General features: G+C 45.8%; 1 protein-coding gene across 1 annotated transcript in view; it reads right to left on the minus strand.

The window, feature by feature from the left end:
• Positions 1 to 12,500, minus strand: part of bmpr1ba (bone morphogenetic protein receptor, type IBa) — a 109,540-nt gene that overhangs the window by 54,259 nt on the left and 42,781 nt on the right. Inside the window, exon 2 of the mRNA XM_063195684.1 lies at positions 6,899 to 7,452. Coding sequence (XP_063051754.1) covers positions 6,899 to 7,064 — 166 coding nt within the window. The 5' untranslated portion in view covers positions 7,065 to 7,452. The remainder of the gene's footprint in view (positions 1 to 6,898; positions 7,453 to 12,500) is intronic.

Raw genomic sequence — 12,500 nt, forward strand, 5'->3', positions numbered from 1 at the left:
GATCTCATTCATCTCGCTGCATTTCGTAAATAAAATGGCCACTGATTGAACAATAAAGGTATGAAACCTCACCAAAACTAATGGGCCTAATTCACTTCCAGCCACACTGTGGATAATGTACTGACAGACATAACAAAAAAATAGCATTTCCATATGCCCGGTTGCCTCTACATGGTTGAGCACTTGAGGTCAAACCCTGTTGAGTTTATAAACATGCCATTATCTTTGTCCCTTGTTGAGTCTCAAAAACGTGAAAAGATTGCACACTGCTTCATGATGGCACATGTGTGTCTTCAACGCTGCACATATCTGCAGAAGAATTTTGTCAGTCTGATACACTGATATGATGACAACCAAGCAATTGAAAACACATTTTCCGATCCTTGGACCCAATGACTGAGTTCTGAGTTGCTATTGACAACCGTGTGAACAACCATCGCAGGCCAATAAACTGCTGCAGCATCCTTAGTTGTGTTATGATTTAAAGTGTACTATGTACTACATTGCAATACTCTCTGGTTCTCAAAGATAGTATAACTATGTAGGGCTGATAGCCTGAAACAATGTAATTGATCTCACAATGTGAGGGGATTCAATTGTTAACATTGTAATATGTTTTCAAAGACTCCTGTTTCATGACCAGGTCATGATGGTCACCAAAGCCTATTGTACCTATCTTAGATGTACAAGTAGGCCTACTGTATCTCCATTTGGGACACTTGATGGCATGTTAAAGGGACACTGCGTGAGATTTTTAGTTGTTTAATTCCGGATTTCATGGTACCCATTCACTAATGTTACCTTTTTCATGAATACTTGCCACCACCATCAAATTTTAAGTATCTTCTCCATGGTCCGCCATTTTGAATTTCCAGAAATAGCCATTTTTAGCTGCAAAAATGACTGTACTTGAGCCATACTAGAAAATATTAGTTTATTACTAAGTAAACTTTCATGAAAAGATCAAATTTGGCAATAGGCAACCCATTTTCAATGAGCAGCATAGTTGCAGTACCTTTTTTGACCATTTCCTGCACAGTGTCCTGTTAAGCATATTTCAGTAAAGTGGCCTCCTACAAGGCTCCTGCGCCTCCTCAGCCATCTGCAAACTGGCTCTGTCAAAAGTGTGTGGAGCATCGTGTCGCCTCCGCTGAACATTCAGTTCCATTGCTTTCCAATTCAAAATCACACGCCGCAGCAGCGGGAAACTCTGCTGCCACCACCTGTTGATCACGATTCAACTTCAAGTCTACTTTGTCAGAGCCTCCCAACGAAATCCATTGTTGAATGCACTGGCTACAATACTACTGTATGCAGACCTCTAAATTAACACCAGCCAAATGGCCAAATACTGGTGAAAATTCAGTTTGGCTGATAGAAAAGACCAAATTGCTAGTCAATTTGACCCATTAGTCAGAGTATGTTTGGCTAGTTAGATTAACATCTACTAGCCTTGTTGGCTAGTGTATAAAAAGGTCAATTTAGGGCCCTGACTGGATGTTACCTGCCAGTGAAATTGGCAAAATTCAAAAAGTGCTGTCGGAACAGGTGTCCCAAATGTGCACAGCAGAAACCGTGCCCCGCACTTCACCCCACCCCACCTCGCTTCCCTCCCTACCAGGGTGGGCTCATCTTAATGGCCCTGTTGTCATTGTCACTAATGACTGTAGCAGACTGGCCACGGGGACAGGTGCTCTAGGTGCCAAACTGCACAAGTTACGGGAAAACAACAATTAACGCCGAGCAGTGCAAGTCCTGCTGAGACACTTGCTGTGTGGGCAGCCGGAACCGTGTAGACGATTCTACATATTGGTACACAAGGGGGGACAATTAACAGAGGTTTTGAAGTCTAGCATTTCAAATATGCAATGGGAAACAACAACAAAAATGCCTCAAAACTCAAAAGCAGTCATCAGGGATTGAATATTATGCAAACAGTCTGTTTAACAAATGTGCATTCTCATGTCAGGATAATGCTTCAAGGGTGTCTCACCCAGAGAAAAACATAATGAATTATTCTCCAGTTGATGCATGTTGCTGATTAATTCATTAACAAGCCAAATTACATACCGTGTTCATTAAGTGCCGTAACAAAATTCTGTGTGGAAAGCGGCTGTGTTGATTTTCAAGCGCCCCAAATTCCCTGATGTACTTAGTGATTTTAAAAAGAAAAGAGAAGGGAGAAGAAGAAGAAAAAGAAAAACTATTTGGCGCCCAGCTGTGAGATGCTTGTGTTGATTTGGTGCTAGCCACAAGGGTCCTCCTTTACATACTCCAAATACATTGTGGCTTGATGAATATGAATGCCTTGATTTGCTCTGGACCTCCATCTCAAAAGGCTCTGCAGCAGCAGCACGAGCTCACACAGAGACAACAACACAGAGAAAGAGCTGCTACTTTTATAATTAAGGTGATGTTTCCACGTAGCAGGACGTTTTTAAACGTGGATATTTCTTCTCCTGTTTAGGTGTAAACGAAACATGAGAATAAAAGTAAAAACTCAATTTTAACATGTGTGTTTTAGCCCCCCTAAATAGGATATTTTTAAGCTGGATTTCTTATGTGGATTTTAAAACTTACGTGGAAACGGAAAGCCAAAACCAATGCCAAAAATATCCGGCTATGTGGAAACAGCAAATAGGAAGAGTGTTCTTGGGGGAAATTAAACCTCTTTAAAGCAGCTAGAAGGCAATGACTACATATGATATACAGAATGAAGATAAAATACAAAAATGCGTGTTTTTTAAGTCTATATTTACTGAAGTATTTATTTATTCAAGCTCAGCAGCTTTGGGGAACTAACAGACATAATCTCAGCACAAAGCAACAAAGTATTTTTGAGAGCGCTTCCTAAACGAAACAACAAACATACAAACAAAACAAAAAAAATTTAGGAAGACCTATCAGAGAAAACAAGTAAACAGAGAAACTCAGTCAGCTGTTGCTGTGGCTGCTTGTGGCTTAGTTAGTTGGCCAGTTAGCTGTGGCTAAACCCAGGCACCCATGGGGCACTTCTTCATCAGTGTTAAATTGGATTTCAGGACCAATTCCTCGATTCCTCAGCCAGCAAATAAGCAGGAGACAGTGGCGGAACACTTGCCAACAGGGCCCCAGGGAAAAACACTGATGGGGCTCCACATATGGCCTGCCAAGCTCATAATAGGGTCACAACCACCAATACGGGAGGGCCCTGGGCCCAGCGGTAAATGCCCTGTTTCCCCCCCAATAGCTCCGGCCCTGGCAAGAGCGTAGGGGAGCGAGAGAGCAAGAGGCAACCCTCTGAAAAAACAAATGTTCCAGTGAATTAGCCTCTGGGGATATCCAGTGGACTCTCTTCTCCAATCTCTCTCTGAGTGTATCACTTCACTGTCTTCTCTGTCTCTCTCTCTTTCTTTCTCTTTGTCCATCTTTCTCTCTTCCTGTCTGTAACTGTGTTTCTCTCTCTTTTGTCTCTTTCAGTCTCTTCCTCTTCCTCTTTCTCTTTCTCTTTCTCTCTTTCTCTTTCTCTCTCTCTCTCTCTCTCTCTCTCTCTCTCTCTCTCTCTCTCTCTGTGGAATAAAGATAGTGTAAGCTGTCTTAAGATAGCCCGTCTTTGATGCGTTCCGCTCGGTGTGTAGGCATGCTGCCTGTTAACCCTGGGCTTGCAGAGCGGGCCGTAGCCACAGCCGAGGCCTGTGTAAAACGCACAGCTGTGGGCCCTGTGTGTGGGAGCACAGAGCACAGTGAGGGCCAAATACCTCTGTGTGTGTGTGTGTGTGTGTGTGTGTGTGTGTGTGTGTGTGTGTGTGTGTGTGTGTGTGTGTGTGTGTGTGTGTGTGTGTGTGTGTGTGTGTGTGTGTGTGTGTGTGTGTGTGTGTGTGTGAGAGAGAGAGAGAGAGAGCGAGCGAGCGAGCGAGCGAGCGTGTGTGTGTGTGTGTGTGTGTGTGTGTGTGTGTGTGTGTGAGTGAGTGAGTGACTGAGTGACTGAGTGTGTGTGTGTGTGTGTGTGTATGTGTGACAGAGAGAGCTAATGGAAGATAGGTAGTGGGAGCATGTGTGGTACGGGTTTACGTGCATATTGTAAGCAAGTTTGTGCTTTTTTGCAAGTGTCTTTGAGTGTGTGCATGTTCACAAGTGTAGGTGTGTATGCGTGCGTGTGTGCGTCTGTGTGTGCGCGTGTGTGTGCGAGAGTGCCGCCTCCATCAGTGCCTGCAGCAGTGAGCTGTGAGCTTGAGTGATTTCTTAGCTGGAAGTCCAACTGTGTGTCAAACAAGTGTCAGACAGCTGAATGGCCAGATCCTCCATGCTGATCCTCCACCCACCCCCATGCCCACTGCAGATCCTCCATACCCCCCCCCCCCCACACTCCACTAAACTCCATGCTGACCAGCTCATCTCAGCTTAGACCCCCCCCCATCGCACCACCTCCATACAAGAAGTCCACAAACACAGCAAGACCAACATCCCCCACCACACCCCCCCGAACCATCCACCTCTATACAAGAAGCACAAAAACACAACGAGACCAGCACACCCACCCCAACCACCCACCTCCATACAAAAAGCACACAAACACAGCAAGACCGGCGAGCACAGCAAGCGCTGCCACTTACGCACTCAACGGACGTCCCAATGAGAAACCAAACAGCGGCAGAAGCAAAAACATCTCCTCTAACGCTTGACTGACCATTGAAACGACTCAGAGAATGGAAAAAAATCATAAAATAAATGAACAAGGGAAAGGAAAAGTTCATCAAGTTGATGTTGAAAGCAAAACATTCAAACTCCCGTCTCACCACTGAAACAACACGAAGCAGCCCAGCATCCTACTATGACAGTCCTACGATAATTTACCAGTAAATTAACTCAGTGGGTGAAAAGATTGAACAAAAAAAAACGAATGAAGGAGAGATAAGGTTCATTTACTTGATTTTAATCCTTCAAAAAACTTCTGGGAGTGTTGGAAACATGAATAAAGTAGCTGGATTGATCTTTCACTAAATCTGATACACCAAAGCTGGGCTCCAAAATAACTTTCAGGAAAAGTATGATCCATTTCAGCTTCTCTTCAGTCAGAAGATAATCTGTTGCATAGCGGAGTGAGGGCATGATCGGAATGCATTTCACACCCGTGATGTGTCAGGATAGAAAGCTGAGATTTATATTTCGAAAGAAAACGGCCTGTTGCTGCTAACACACTACCTTGATGACTTCATACTACATGCTTGGCACAGCGCGCATCCACATTCCACGCTATCTATGTACACAAATAAAGGTAGCCTTAATGCACGCCGTATACCTCCAATGGCACGCTGGAATAGTCAATGAAAAGGGAAGTACCATAGTACTTCTCTGGTATGACATACCACAGGGCCTTCAGTAATGTAACAGCAAATGTATAACGCTGTGTCTTGATGGCTAAAAACACTGCCCACCACCTTCCTCTTTTTCTATCTGCAAATATTGTTATGAGTTTTACGAATGCCATACACCATTAGATATCTCTATCTTGGTATCATACATTAACAAATATGCACAATTTGTCAACTGTAGCAATTTAAAGTTAGAGGAATTTCTTGAAGCATCTAATTCCTTTTTATCTGTACAGAGTAAGCAATGAGAAAGACCTCTGCCTTAATCAAGACATTCCCAAACATTAAATCATGCTTTGGAGGCGTATAAAGAGATTGTGTGCTCAACTTCAAGGGGAAAGAGGCAGCATTGTGTGTGAGGAAACAACGATGCTTTATATGTTGATATCGTAGCCCCATAATGCATGCTGTTCCACCAGTGGAAGGCTGTAATAGTCATTGAAAAGTTAACTACCCTAGTACTACACGATCATGACAAAACTCAGGGCATTTAACAAATACACTACGACTTGGTCATTGTCATTCTGTTAACAGCAAATGTATAATGCCGTGTCTTAACGGGTTGAAGTTATAAGTCCCTTCCAATAGTTCCATCTGTACATTGTGTAAATTTGGACAATTCCCAGTCCTTCTACCTCACATTTTTTTCCAACAGTTTAATTTATACAGTAAGAATTCCATGTCTTTCCACTTTAAAACTTTGTTCTACGCATCTATGAAGTTATGAGAATGAGCCCTGTATTCATTCAGACATGCTCAAATGAATTACTGCCGCTCCGAGTGGCTCATCATCATCGCCAGCGAAACTTTTGACGCAATTATCCTCATCCCACACAGCACTTTGACAGGGCAAAAATTCCCCGCGGTCCAGTCGGAACTTCAACAGACCAGGACTGAGAGAGAACTGCAGTATGGGTTGCAAATGCAGTGAGAAAGTACTGCTTGTAAGTCGCTTTGGGTTTAAAGTGTCTGCCAAAGACAATGTAATGTAATGTAATGTAATGTACTGCCAATACTCAGCATGACAAAACAGTATTGGCTGACAAAAAACTGCACTTCTTCCCAATGCAGCAGGGAGTTGAGGAGAGCAGGACTGAAAGTTATCTTCTGTATGGGTTGCAGTTGCAATAAGAAAGCACATACTCTGAACAACAAAATAACAAGTGTTGACAAAAACGGCATGTCTGATTTTCCACAATGTCTCTGCAACAGGGATCTCAAAAAGAGCAGGACGGCAAGAGAACTATGCCTTGTACTGAAGTTCCGACGAGTGCTTGTACAGTGTTCTGAACATCAAACAAACAATAGCTCTCAAACAGCATGTCTCACTTTAACCAGTATCTCCGCAGTCAGGACTTCAACAGCGCAAGACAGAGAGTGAACTATTGTAGGGATTGTGGTTACAATGAGATGGTACTGTATATTCTGATTGACAAACCAGCAATTGCTGACAAACTGGTGCACAAATGTGCCACTCAACCCAGCAAATCTATGTCATCTGACAAAGTGAATAAAATATCCTTGCTTGTATTGCTCGTACTACTCACCATGAGCCTGTGAGAACAGCGCTGTCAGTCCCAGCAGTAGTAGTAGCAGCAAAGGAGCGCGGCTCACTCCATCCCAGCACGACGCGCTCAGTCTCAGTCCCGTTCCCACTCCCGTCATCATCGTCCGCGCAAGTGCCACTGCCGACGTCCGCCTATGCCTATCCATCCGTGAGTGTGCTCGATCGTCCGTGGTGTGTCCGTGGCGTGAGCTGCCCGAGCGACGAGTAAATCCCTGAGGCGCTGGCCTCCCTCCGCACTCTTGCCGCGATCCCTCCGTTCCAACGCTTCCACGAGTGCCTGTGTGTGTGTTTGTGTGTGTGAGTGAACGAGCGAGTGTCAAAAGTGTGTGCCCTTATATGTGACTATGTGCGTTTGTATGTATGTGTGCGAGAGTGTGTGTTTGTGTGCGCGCGTGTCAGAAGGTGTGTGTGAAGTGATAGAGAGGAGAGGAGAAGAGGGGTCTCTTCTTCTCTACTCTACTCTGTGAGAAAGTCCGCGCCGCAGTGAAGCACTCAGCAGCCTGGCCGACCGCCGCTCCTGAACTGACTGGCCAGCTGCAACGGAGAGACAGGCAGGCAGAGAGGGAGAGAGGGAGGGGGAGAGGGGGATAGGGAGAGAGAGAGGGAGAGGGAGAGGGAGAGGGAGAGGGGGATAGGGAGAGGGAGAGGGAGAGGGAGAGAGAGGGGGGGACAGGCAGGCAGAGAGAGGGAGAGAGGGAGGGGGATAGAGAGAGAGGGATAGGGGGACAGAGAGGCAAGCAGAGGGAACAAGAGTTGGACGGGGGAGAGGGGACAGAGAGAGGGAGAGGGAGAGAGAGAACGAGAGTTGGAGGGGAGAGAGGGGGACAGAGAGAGGGAGAGGGAGAGAGAGAGCGGGAGAGAAAGAAAGGGGGAGGAGAGAGGGAATTATTGAGTTGCCCACTCACTGTTTCTCTCTCTCTCACTCACACACGCATACTCTCTCTCTCTCTCTCTGTCTCTGTCTCTCTCATGTACGCACGCACGCACGCACAAGCATGCACACACACACACACACACACACACACACACACACACACACACACACACACACACACACACACACACACACACACACACACACACACACACACACACACACACACACACACACACAAACACACACAGTGCCGCCTGTGTAGAGGAGCCAGCCCACCCTCTCCTCTCCTCTCCTCTCCTCTCCTCTCTCCTCTCTCTCCTCCTCTCCTCTCCCCTCTCTCCCCTGCTCTCCCCTCTCCCTGGACACCTTGTGGAGAAGACAACAAAGACGGCAGCTGATCCCTGTTGCCCCTGCCTGGACCTCCGCCACCGCCAATGGCCCTTGCTCTGCACCTCACACTTGCCTGGTGTGCAACACACACACACACTCTTTCACACACACGCACGCACACACGCACACACACACAAAAACTTCCGTTCCAACTCTCTCTCGTCTCTTCTCTGCACACACGCACATGCCCCCTCTCTCTCCCCTGCCTCAATCCTCCCTCTACACACACACATACACACATACAGTACATGTGCACCCCCCCCCCCCCCCCCCCTTCTCTCTCTCCTCCCTCGTTCCCTCCCTCCCTTCCTCTCACACACAGATATACACGCACACGTGTTACACACTGACCCAGCAACAGTTTCAGTCCTGCTCTGTGGAGTCCTGGCACTCGGAGGGAGTGAGGGCGCGAGGGATTAGGAGTGAGGGAGCAAGGGGGTGCAGGAGCAGGAGCAGGGTAGTGCTAGTACTAGGCCATGGCGTGGTGTGGTGTGGCCTGGGGCGCTGTGGTGTGGTGTGGGGTGTGAGATTCTTTTTTGTGTGTGCAAATGTTTCTCTCGCTTTACATTGTTGTTACTCTCTCTCTCTCTCTCTCTCTCTCTCTCTCTCTTCAGAGGCAACCATCAGAAAACAAATGTTCTGCTCCTAACTCTCTATCTCTTTCTGAGTGTGTGTGTGTGTGTGTGTGTGTGTGTGTGTGTGTGTGTGTGTGTGTGTGTGTGTGTGCGTGTGTGCGCGCGTGTGTGTGTGTGTGTATATGTGGGGGGGGGGGGGGGGGGTTAGGGGTAGAGGCCAAGAGGCAGAGTGTCAGGACTCCGGACAAGAGTTGGGTGGCCACTAGGCGTGAGAGGAGGGTGGAGGAGGTGACTTAAAGCGTCATTATCACCCTGCTGGAGAAGACAACACCTCACTATGTTTGGGTGTCATTTCGCCAAGTACCAATTACAGAGAGAGACAGAGAGAGACAGAGACGGGGCACTGGGGATCGTATCAATGCAGAAAAGACAGGAGCAGAATTGAGTATGTCTCTCTACCTTTTTACAGCTTCATAAACAGCTTTTACACACATTAAACAACCAGCTTCAAGCAACAGCACTGGACTCTAACTGACATACTCAAGCAGCAAGCAAAACATATGCTCCTCTAGTTCAACAACCAAATATATGGGCATTAAAATGCAGTACATTAATAAGAAAATAAACTATGGTCTGATTTCATATTGCCTTCAGTCTGTGCTCAAACTTCTCCGCCAGCCCTGCCTTGAGCCACTGGTGGACACTTTTCATACTTTATAATGTACAATATTTCAAACTTGAATATGCATCACACATTTTAAATGCGGCCTGAAGGTCTTTATACTGTGTGCCTGTGTGTTTGTGTGTGCGTGCGTGCGTGCGTGCGTGCGTGCGTGTGTGTGCACGTGCGTGTGCTGTGCGTGTGTGTACAGTACAGGCCAAAAGTGTGGACTCACCTTCTCATTTATGCATTCTCTTCATTTTATTAGATTTCCAGTCTGTATTTTCATGGAGGGCATCAAGACTGTGCTTGAACACATGTAGAAATATGTGCTCACCAAAAAACATAATTCTAACTGTTGTCCAGCAGCAATGTCAGCTGTCTATCCACCTGACATCAACACGGCACAACTATGGACCCACACATTTCAATAAACTTATTTTTTGTATACGTATTTTCAAGTAAAAATGCCCAGTCAGTCATGTCAATCTTAATTGAACATTAAAGTCCTCCAATTGCTCACTAGAATTGTAGAACTAGAGTTTTGAGACCTAAAACCCAGTTTTAAACACTTGCCAAAACAAGCATTTTCACAGACATTTTCTTGATCTGATATTGAGTCACAGCCAGTTACTTGGAGAGGTCAGACCTGTGTTGGATGGAATCTGTGGCACGGTTTTTCACTTTTAGTTTTAGTTTTTGTACCACTGTTTCACCTAGATAACCAGCTATGTTTGACCAAGTGATCCATTATCAGATCAAGCAAATATTTCTTGTATTGCCTGTATCAATTAAGATTGACTTGACTGACTGGGTGATTTTACTTGAAAATAGACAGAAAAATAAGCTTGTTGAAACGTGTGGGTCCCTCAGGTTTGCTGCGTTGATGTCACCGTTTGGCATTTTTTAAATATTTTTTTAATAATTGTTTTTATTTTTTAATATTTTAATTTGTTTGTTAAGCAGATAATTATACATGCGTTCATGCACAGTTTTGTTGCCCTCCCTGAAAATGTACTATGTTCTGTAAATAGCCACAAAAATAAAGAGAATTCATTCAATTAGAAGGTGAGTCCACACTTGTGGCCTGTAGTGTATGTGTGTGTGTGTGTGTGTGTGTGTGTGTGTGTGTGTGTGTGTGTGTGTGTGTGTGTGTGTGTGTGTGTGTGTGTGTGTGTGTGTGTGTGTGTGTGTGTGTGTGTGTGTGTGTGTGTGTGTGCGTGTGTTTGCGTGCGTGCGTGCGCGTGTGTGCGTAGACCGCCACACCTGAGGCGGGTTGTTTCAGGTGTCAGTGCCAAGTGGCCCTCCTCTCTAATCACATAACTACACCTGATGTACCTACTGTGTGCCAACACACGCCTTATCCCTCGCTCTTTCTTTCCTTTCCTTTTCTGTTTTCTTTCTTTTCTCTTTCCTTTCTTTCATACCCAACAACTTAAGCCGATTAGAGCCGCTATTACGCAGATTACATCAGCTCTGCCAAAAGCATTTCTAATCATAAATAAATGGAGTGAAACACAATAGTGGGTCATTTCCCTTCCTCTTTTCTTCTCCTTCTTTCTCTCGTCTTTTTTCAATGTCATTTCTTTCTTTTCTTCTTTTCATTTCTTTGCCCATGGCTCGACCCTTCCACAGTAAGAGCAAAACACACACACACACACACACACACACACACACACACACACACACACACACACACACACACACACACACACACACACACACACACACACACCCTCTCTCTCTCTCTCTCTCTCTCCTCTCTCTCTCTCTCTCTCTCTCTCTCTCTCTCTCTCTCTCTCTCTCTCTCTCTCTCACACACACACACACACACACACACAGACACACACACACGTCAAAGCTCTCTCTCTCTCTCTCTCTCTCTCTCTCTCTCTCTCTCTCTCTCTCTTACACACAAAGACACACACACACAAGCTTGGAGCGATGGACTGCACCAATTGAAGGCTTTGCAGGAGGGAGAGCGGGCCAGGCCAGCAAATGGGTGATTATGGTGTTGTGTTGTTATTGCTACACCAACAGCAGTGAGTAGCCGCGCTCCGAGTGAGTTGGACGTGCAACCCCAGAGGGTGCTGGGACACAGGAGGACCAACAGGGTCAGAGCTGCAATTAGTGCAGTGGGCTTCTGGACGATAAGCAACAAAAATGTGTGTGTGTGTGTGTGTGTGTGTGTGTGTGTGTGTGTGTGTGTGTGTGTGTGTGTGTGTGTGTGTGTGTGTGTGTGTGTGTGTGTGTGTGTGTGTGTGTCTGTGTGTGTCTGTGTGTCTGTGTGTGTGTGTGTGTGTGTGTGTGTGTGTGTGTGTGTGTGTGTGTGTGTGTGTGTGTGTGTGTGTGTGTGTGTTTGGTTTGGAGAAGCTTGGAGGCTAGGTGGTTAGAGAGGGTAGAGGACAGGAGGGGGCATATCTTTTGTCTCTCTTTTTCTCTTTCTATCTTCTGCTCTCTCTCTCTCTCTCTCTCTCTCTCTCTCTCTCTCTCTCTCTCTCTCTCTCTCTCTCTCTCTCTCTCTCTCTCTCTCTCTCTCTCTCTCTCTCCAGTGATGAGGTTATGCAGGGTGTTAGAGAGGTGATGGCACAATTATCAGACACAATTTTTCTTCACACATTCTTTTTTTCTTTCACTTGCCACAGGTCACAAAAGGAAAAGGGGGTGATGGGAGTGGAAAGTGTTACAGAGGTGATGGCACAAACATCAGACAAACTCTTCTGCTCTTATTCATTTCTTTTTTTGCAATGCTTTCTCTCTCCCTTGTCACATGTTTTTTGTTGTTCTCTCTCTCTTTTCTATTTAGTGTACTAACTAAGCAACAAATGGCGCACACAAAAGGCAAAGGACACAAGGATACATACTTCCATGTCACTTGTACTGAAATGAATGGCCGGTGCAAAACAACAAAGGGGGTGTGATGTGGGTGGAGAGTTGGGAAAGGGTGATGACACACAAACTCTTCTTCCTCTATTCATTTCGTACTTTTTTTTCGGCCGTTTTGCCTCAGTTTCTGGTATCTTGTTCTGGAGTCTCGTTGTGCTGTTGATGCCCCCCCCACACCACCACCTCCCTCTCT

The sequence above is a fragment of the Engraulis encrasicolus genome, chromosome 3 (assembly GCF_034702125.1).
Source record: "Engraulis encrasicolus isolate BLACKSEA-1 chromosome 3, IST_EnEncr_1.0, whole genome shotgun sequence".
In the NCBI taxonomy this organism is placed as follows: Eukaryota; Metazoa; Chordata; class Actinopteri; order Clupeiformes; family Engraulidae; genus Engraulis; species Engraulis encrasicolus.